The sequence below is a fragment of the Martes martes genome, assembly GCF_963455335.1.
Source record: "Martes martes genome assembly, chromosome: 9".
Lineage (NCBI taxonomy): Eukaryota > Metazoa > Chordata > Mammalia > Carnivora > Mustelidae > Martes > Martes martes.
In genome coordinates this window covers 40,614,216-40,623,298 of record NC_137896.1, presented here as the reverse complement: position 1 = coordinate 40,623,298, position 9,083 = coordinate 40,614,216, and the positions used below count along the sequence as shown (strand labels likewise).

The 9,083-nt window shown below is 44.1% G+C and overlaps 1 protein-coding gene across 1 annotated transcript; it reads right to left on the bottom strand.

Annotated features, from left to right (window-relative positions):
* Positions 1–620: 620 nt before the first annotated feature.
* On the bottom strand, positions 621–4,185 carry OTOR (otoraplin; the record flags this gene model as incomplete). The annotated part of the gene is made up of 4 exons (XM_080814378.1): positions 621–644; positions 1,935–2,045; positions 3,128–3,267; positions 4,071–4,185. The coding sequence occupies 4 exons, from the start codon at positions 4,183–4,185 to the stop codon at positions 621–623; spliced, it is 390 nt and encodes a 129-aa protein (XP_080670504.1).
* Between the last annotated feature and the right edge of the window lie 4,898 nt (positions 4,186–9,083).

The following is a 9,083-nucleotide window of genomic DNA, read 5'->3' as shown; positions in this document are numbered from 1 at the left end:
CTCCCTTATTACAGACACACATACTTACTTAAAAGTAAAGAGAAAGAGGCAGAGTCCAATATCTATGAGTCCAAACAGCTCGTCCATTCGCACCAGTTTCACATCTCAAAGGCATCAAATATTAAAAGTAACAACAATCCTGGCATATTCCTTGAGGATATGGCCCCTTTGGGTACATTATAACACTCCCAATGGCCAGTAATACAAATAATTAGAAAACAGCATGTCCAAAGTAAGACCTGTCACCTATCAAGTTTGTATAAGGAGCCAAAGAACTGGCAAGAATTACAGTAAAGAAGTAATACAAATGAACCGTCTTCTGTATGCATTCCTGTGTAAGAGAGGATTCTCTAGGCTGAAAAAGAATTTCTGCTTTCAATTCTCCCCCTTGAGCCAAACATCGCCCTGCCCTCCAGGTGGTGGGAAGACCAGGCCAGCAGAGAACTGAACAGAATTTACCCCTTCATCTACCACCACTGGCCCCCAAGACCCGGCCCTCCTGTAAGGATAAAAAAGCCTTGAAACAAAAGTCAGGAATTAGGGACACATTTTGTTGTTGTTGTTGTTATTTCACTGTTTATGTTTTTTGGTGTTTCCTTTTTATTTGCAGGTCTAATTTCTTACTCACAGTAGAAGTCAATATCCTGGGGAAAAAAGGCAAAAAAAAAAAGAAAAGAAAAGAAAAGGAAAAGGTTGAACTGAGCAGACAAGGACCAGAAAACAAATGCATTTTCTTTGTTAAAAAATCATAGGTCATCAAAGGGAAATCTGGATTTAAAATAAGGTTGAACCCCCAAAAGTATGACATAATTATCACTTCAAGTCAAAAACTACTTAAAATGAAAGTTCTCAAATACACTTTTAATTGGTGGTTATTTGACACATTCAAGCTCCATGCTCAGAAGGGATGACAAGTGAGTCCCATTTGTGTGGGTTGGGCAATGTTTTGAAGTTATTTCATGCAGCAATTAGCTCCAGGAGAATGTCTTCAAAACAATCACCTTGCCACGTAGCTCAAAGGGGATCTTTTATGTCTCTTCTGGGGTTTGCAAGACCCCAGGGCATTGGAAAGAGTATAATTCCTTTTTTCAAACGTAAGTAGAATCTATCTACCACAGAAACAAGGCATCCAAAGATTTTTTTTTCCAGAATGTTTTGATTCGATTAAATACACGTGCTAATTTTTTCCCAGCCCAGGTGCTTTAGTAAATAAATATAACCATCAGTTGAGAGTCGGTGAATACTATATTCCTTTCTTTCTTTGTGACATGGACTCCTTTCTAGGATAACTTGTATCTAAAAACAAAAGGGGGTGGGTTCAGTAACCTTTCAACAGAGGGAATAGGTGTCAATGCTCGCCTCAACCAAACCGCCCTGTCCTCGGCAAGCCTCCACGGCAAGTAAGGGGGTTGTTCAGTGAGTCCTGTAAGTGACATGATGCATTTTTTAAAGCTTTTTTTTTTTTAATTTTATTTACTTATTTGACAGAGAGAGAGAGATCACAAATAGGCAGAAAGGCAGGCAGACAGAGAGAGGGAAACAGGCTCCCTGCCTAGCAGAGAGCCCGACGAGGGGCTCGATCCCAGGACCCTGAGATCATGATCTGAGCTGAAGGCAGAGGCTTTACCCACTAAGCCATGCAGGTGCCCCGACATGATGCATTTTTAAAAATATTTTATTTATTTATTTATTTGACAGAGAGAGATCACAAGTAGGCAGAGAGGCAGGCAGAGAGAGAGGAAGGGAAGCAGGCTCCCTGCCGAGCAGAGAGCCCGATGCAGGGCTCGATCCCAGGACCCTGAGATCATGACCTGAGCCGAAGGCAGAGGCTTAACCCACTGAGCCACGCAGGCACCCGATATGATGCATTTTTAACACTTGCCTGCATTAGTCCAGGATCTGAGTCCATCTCTGGCCTACTCTGAGACACTTACCGTGGTGGGGACTTCCTTGGTGGCTTCTTGGTACACGTGTTGCTCCTCGACCAAGCTGCTGGGGAAATAGCCCAGGGTGCCCATCTCGTCCTCATGGTCATCTCCATAAACCTGAGTGCCCAGAAGAGTAACAGTCAGGGTATTGGGGATGGGGGTCCACTTCTAGCAACCCTCTGGGCTCGCATTTGCTGTGAATCAGAATTACAGAATTGCAATGTCTCGCTTTTTCATTCTGGGTTCCAGGGGCCTCAGATCCAACTTTGAAGCTCATTCACAGCCACTGAGTCAACCCACAGAAAGTGTATCTCTATTCCCCCGTGGCCCCGTCTTCCCGGTCTCACTGGGCATTCCTTTATTTCATGCAATCTTGTGAGCCACCTGAAATCTTTTTGGAACCCATAAACAAAGTCAGTACTTTTCTTTTTTTCTTTTTCCCTTTTTAAAATTTTATTTAATTTCTTTTCAGTGTTCCAAAATTCATTGTTTATGCACCACACCCAGTACTCCATGCAATACTGCCCTCCATAACACCCACCACTAGGCTCACCCAACCCCCCACCCCTCTCCCCTCCAAAACCCTCAGTTTGTTTCTCAGTCAGTACCTTTCTTAAGAACAAAATAGATACTTTTATTTTAAAGAACTGGTCTTTCTCAGTTAAAAATTTGAATGCACAGATAGTGGAGTGAATTTAAGATTTAATCGTTCATTCCTTGAGAGTCTGTCTATGGGGCTGCAGATGAGAACAGGAAACCAGCTCGGCTTCATCCCTCCCTAGGGTCCACCCCCTGCTGGTTTTCACTGAAGAAAGCAGATTCTCTGGAACCAAAGATAGTGTTAGTTTCCTTTAAAATATTGAAGTGGAGCCTGACTGCCAACACACATGCCTTTTCCTTGGCAAATCCGTGCAAACATTTTTGAGTAAGTTTCAAGCTCTTTGGGATGTTCAAGCCCCCACATGGTTGACTAGGTCTTGACAACACATCACATAAACCTACATTTGGTTTTGTTATGAAATTTTCTTTTTTTCTTCAAAATGTAACAAAATGTGAATTTCGACACTTGCATCTAAACCTCTCCATTGTTCTTAAGAGCTTGTTCCAAACACTGAAATATATTGGAGGTAGATCAGAGAGAAAACATTAAGAGCAACCTATGTTAAGATGTGTGTATATTTTAAAGGATCTCATCTTACACTGCCAGCCCAGAATTCTCCAGCTCCATTTTCTTGCACCAGCTTTGAGTAAATGTAAATCTGCTGTCCTTTTTTAACATTAATGAACCTGCAGTCTGGGGCATTGTAATCTTCTCGAGCACGGGCCAGAGAAATAGTGTCTGGAAGAAAAGAAACATTGAAATGACTACATTTTTGTCTCCTGGATTTAGTTCGTTTGTTCGTTCGTTCCTTCCTTCCTTCCAGATTTATTTGTGTATTTGAAAAAGAGAGAGAGAACTCATGGGGAGGGGGAATTGTGGAAAAGGGAGAGAGAAGCCAATTCCCCGCCGAGCATAGAGCCTGACTCGGGGCTCAATCCCATGACCCTGAGATCATGACTTGAGGCAAAATCAAGAGTCGGATGCTTAACCAACTGCGCCACCCAGGCGCCCCCAGTCTCCTCGATTTTCTTTCTTTCTTTTTTTTTTTTTTTTTAAATATTTTATTCATTTATTTGACAGAGATCACAAGTAGGCAGAGAGAGAGAGGAGGAAGCAGGCTCCCTGCTGAGCAGAGAGCCCGATGCGGGGCTCGATCCCAGAACCCTGGGATCATGACCCGAGCCAAAGGCAGAGGCTTTAACCCACTGAGCCACCCAGGCGCCCCTCCTCGATTTTCTAACAATAAAAAGGCCAAGCATATCAGAAAACTAGGAAATCAGAAAGGAACAGTAATTCCCAGTTTATAGTTCCCATTCAGTTCAAGAAGAGTAATATAGCCAAGGTCTGAAAGCTGAGAATCTTAACTAAGTGAATTCTCCATAGTAAGACACCAAAGGTACAGAAACATGAGAAACAGAGCTAGCGACCTACACATTAGAGAAGATTCACTTAAAGCCCAATTAGATGTGCAGCTGTTAGTGGATTTTTTTTTTCAATTCTATAATAGAAAGATAATAAAAGGCATAAAAAAATGTCCTTACACACGCACTCGTCATCGGCACAGAGCTTCTTGGAAGCAAGTCTGTCCATAAATATTCCATGCACGGCACATAGGGCCACAAGACCTGGGAGGGAAAATAATAATAGTCTGGCCATCTTCCTTTTTTGGCTGTTTTTGCTGTCGTCCTTTAACTGGAAGTGGAAACTGACTGCAGTGGTTCCTGTCTTTTATGTGGAAGCCAGACATCTGGGTGAGTCCCCCCCCTGGCCAATGGGAAGGTGCCCACCATTCCTTCCTCTGCTTTCCTAACAGCTCCCGGGATCCAGGGGCTAATTTGCATCTGGTTTTCCAAAGAGACCCAAACTCAATGTCTTTTTCTTTTTTTTATTAATACACAAATGATATCCCAAACAGTCCACCATCAGTAAAGCCATTTTAGCTGTGGTATATTGCCCTAGCAGGGAATTGTGGAAAGAACTATGAGAACTTTAAATCATTTAAAACCATGTTTTTGGGCTCCATTTTCATATTCTTTCCACTTAGGAGCAAAGAGGTTCTAACTAGAGGAATCTGCTGAAGATGAGAGATCCATATCCTTAGGACACAGAACGTTCCTTGAAACAAATCCGATTAGTAAACATGTGGATTTATAGACCAGATAAATCAAGGACGCTTAAGTTTACAAATCACGCATGATAGAATTTCCAGAAGTCGCGTCTGAGGCAGATACGGTTTGGAACACATGAGCCATGACCATATCTAGACCCTAGCAAATGTGGAAAGGAGGACATAGGTGAGTTGGAAAGAATGGAACCATGTTTTTGTTGTTGTTGTTGTTGTTTTTACCCTCTAGGACATTTGAAATTCAGTCTCAAAATTCTCCTGGGTAGAGACAGGAGAAAGCTAGAGGCTCTTGTTACTGCCCTTCTCCCTGCTTCTGGGAATCTTTCCCATGGAAAGAAGAGCACTGCTAGAAATCACCAAAGTTGAAGTGCCAATACCCAGCTCCCATCTAGTCAACAAATATTTCCTGAGCACTGTTCCAGGCATAAGAGATATAGCCGTGAATACAAAAAACTCCCTGGCCGCAAGGATTTACTTGCTGTGAGGAGAGACAGACAATAGGTTGCTGCTTTTTCTAGTGTTTGGGGCTGGTGTCTCTTTCATAAGATTCAACCCCCCCCCCCACCACCACCATCATTGTTTCTAGAATAATGGTCTCTGTCAGGATGCCTTGTCAGACTTGGCTGATGACAAGATTTCAGAGCAGAGCCTCCTCCTCCTCCCTCCCCACAGCGTGCCCTCACCTCACAAGATGAGGGACAAGCATTCAACTTAGAAAATAATTTTGTACAAAACTAGGGATAAAACGGTAAAGCAAAAATATACTTACAGTATTATTTTTTTTCATAAAAGGTTTTATTTGGGGGTAGGATGTGAGTATGTGTGTGTTATTTTCAGAGGACAATCTTTTATACAGCTGGCCCAGATTTAGAAGCTCGTTTAATTCAATATCTTCATTATAGCTAAAGATACTACAGCCTCTACAGTCCAGAACTACTTTTTTAAAAAAAGATATTGTTTTATTTATCCATCTGAGAGAGAGAGAGACAGAGAGAGCCCAAGCAGAGGGAGAAGCAGGCTCCCCGCTGAGCAAGGAGCCCCATGCAGAACTCGAATACAGGACCCTGTGATCATGACCTGAGCTGAAGGCAGACGCTTAGCCAAATGAACACTGAGGTGCGCCAGAATTGAGATTTTAAATTCCTCATTTCCTGTTTCCCTTCAAGAAAAAGATGAACGAGAAGTCATTTCCGAAAGCATGTTGCCCGTGCTTTTTCCCTTCCTTATAAGCTAGGCGCCTAAGAGGGTCTCTGGGAAAACTAAAGCATTGATTAAATCTTCTTAATCCTGATCAGGCAGCCGTTTTACAGACTGTGCCAGTCTCAAGCCAGCCCTCAGCACAGGAGAGCTAGAAGACAATTGCCACTTAAGAGGCATTTAAGAGAAACAGGGATTGCCACCCCGTGTCCAAGAGCCCCCACACTTGCCCCTGGAGCAGAGTGAAACATGGAAGAGATCCTCAACCAAGCCATCACAACAACTTAGCAAGCTAAGGCTGGTATTCACACCAAGCCATTATTGGCTACTGGAAGGTGGAGAAGCAAAGAAAAGAGATGTCAAGCCATCTGAGCACTTCCCAGGCAGGCCTGGGATGTCCTAGTTTTCTGTAGCAGGCAGAGATAGGATGCAAATGAATATTTTGCTTGCAGATTTGAATTTAAACTTACAATAACTTGCGAGCATTTGTCCCTGGAGGCACACTCCAGACCTTGCAGATACTGGGGGTCTGGAGAAGGACCTGCTCTGTCCTGAGCAGGCTCACCTCCTTCATCTGGATTTTCAGGTGTATTCTCTGAGAATTTAATGCCCAAATGACATTTTCTTTTCTTTTTTTTTTTAAAGATTTTATTTATTGACAGAAAGATCACAAGTAGGCAGAGAGAGAGAGAGAGAGAAGCAGGCTCCCTGCTGAGCAGACAGCCCAATGAGGGGCTCAATCCCAAAACCCTGAGACCACGACCGGAGCCAAAGGCAGAGGCCTAACCCACTGAGCCACCCAGGCGCCCACCAAATGGCATTTTCTGCTCTCGTTCCCAAAGTAGTTCTCGATTTGCAGTTCTTAAAATGGAGCCCGTGGCTCCTTTAAGGTCTAAAAACCAGCTTGGGCAGTGGATGGGGTGGAAGCAGCCCCCTTGCTGTGACCTACAAGGCCTTGCATGATCTGGCCCCGAGGCCCCTCCAGTCACTCTCTCCCCGCTTGCTCTGAGCCTGCCATATAAGCTGTTCTGTCTTTTGAAAATGCAAAGCTAACTTCTACGTTAGGCCCTCCAGAGCTGATTGCCGGGGAAGGTTTCACTCCACAGACCGGCCCTCCCCCAGACAGATGCGTTTCACACAGCCTTTCTTGTCCTCCTCCAACTCGGTCCATCCATCGTGTGACCGTGGCACACCGCCTCGTCACTTATCACTACCTGACAGGCCTTCTTTATTTACGTGGAGGTGATTTGTCCCCGTACACCACAGTGAAAGCTCCGGGACGTGGGGAACTTGTCGACCTTGCCCTTCGCTCTATCACCAGCACCCAGAAAAACGGGTATTCATTGAACGAATGACCTCCCTGAAGTTGCGTGCTTAGGTGTATACATTCGCGTTTTTGGTTTTATTTTTGTTTTTCCTGGGGAGAGCCCTTAGGATTTATCAGATTTCAAAGGAGGTTCCTAACACCCCAAAATCAAGACTCACTATGTTATCAGGGCAAAGACTCGGGTTTTGTCACCAAAGCATAGCCCCAGAGCAGCACCTTCAGCACCACATTATAAATTAGCCTCTCAGACCCCACCCTTCGGGGTGCCTGGGTGGCTCAGATGGTTAGGTGACTGCCCTGGGTAATGATCCTGGAGTCCCAGGTTTGAGTCCTGCATCAGGCTCCCTGCTCAGCAGGGAGTCTGCTTCTCCCTCTGACCCTCCCATCTCATGCTCTTTCTCTCTCAAATGGACAAATAAAATCTTAACAAAAAAAGAAAAAACCCACCCCTCTCCTCCAATCCTGCTAGATCAGTCTACAGTTTAGTAAGCTATGAAAATGATTTGGAAGACCATGAAAGTTCGAGAAATATTGCTCAAGGGCAAATCAATTATAGCACCAATTTTTAAAAAAGATTTTATTTATTCACTTGTCACAGAGAGATATCACAAGTGGGCACAGAGGCAGGCGGGGGCGGGGGGAAGCAGGCTCCCCGCTGAGCAGAGAGCCCAATGCAGGGCTCCATCCCAGGACCCTGAGATCATGATCTGAGCCAAAGGCAGAGGCCTAACCCACTGAGCCACCCAGGTGTCCCAATTGCAGCACAAATTTTAAGCCAGGGCTTCACACTCTTCATTAGATCTTTACTGGATACAATATTTCCAAGGACAAAATGCTTGCTAAATACCCAAACAGAAAATACTTTGAACCTTAAAGTTCAAAATGGAGATGGGAACCTCTTGCAATGCTTTCCTTAAAAAACAAAAAAAAAGATTATTTTAGAGAGAGAGAGAGAAAGAGTGTGAGCAGGAGGGAGAGGAAGAGGGAGAGAAAATCTAAAACAGACTCTGTGCGGAGCACAGAGCCCAATGTGGGGCTCGATCCCACAACTGCATTACCATGATTTGAGCCCAAACCAAGAGTCAGACACTTAACCAACTGAACCACCCAGGTGTGCCACAACATGACCCATTTTCACACCAGTTTCTTCTTCTTCTTCTTCTTTTTTTTTTTTTTAAAGATTTTATTTATTTATTTGACAGAGAGATCACAAGTAGGCAGAGAGGCAGGCAGAGGGAGAGGGAGAAGCAGGCTCCCCACTGAGTGGAGAGCCCAATGCGGGACTCGATCCCAGGACCTTGGGATCATGACCTGAGCTGAAGGCAGACGCTTAACCGACTGAGCCACCCAGGTGTCCCACACCAGTTTCTTCTTATCAATATGCTGCCTTTGAAAAATACAATTTGAACAAATGGTCTTACCATTATAACCTGCTTCGAAAGGTAGAAATCTGGTTTGTTAGTTCTTAACTCACGTTGGAATCACTCAAGGGGCTTAAAAATATTGATGACTGGGTTTCATGGCTAGAGATTGGGATATAATTGATATAGGGTATAGGTTAGGCATGGGCTTTTGGAAATGTTTCCTAGATGATTCAGATCCGCAGTGGAAATTAAACTCGAAGTTGAGAACCACAATAGATGGGCACAACATCTTACTTTCTCCAAAACTCCTGGCAACTCCAACAGATGGGCACAAGATCCCAGCATGATCAAATCATCTTCAAAGGGTAGTTAGCTCCTTTTTTCTTTTCCCTCTTCCCTCTTGAAGACTTGCTTCCCAGATTATTTTCCAGGAGATTTAAGCAAATAAGTAAATGCATTGATCACTGGGAGCAGAGGACTTACAAAGAAGGAAAGGGATGTTGGGGCACCTGGGTGGCTCAGTGGGTTAAGAGTCTGCCTT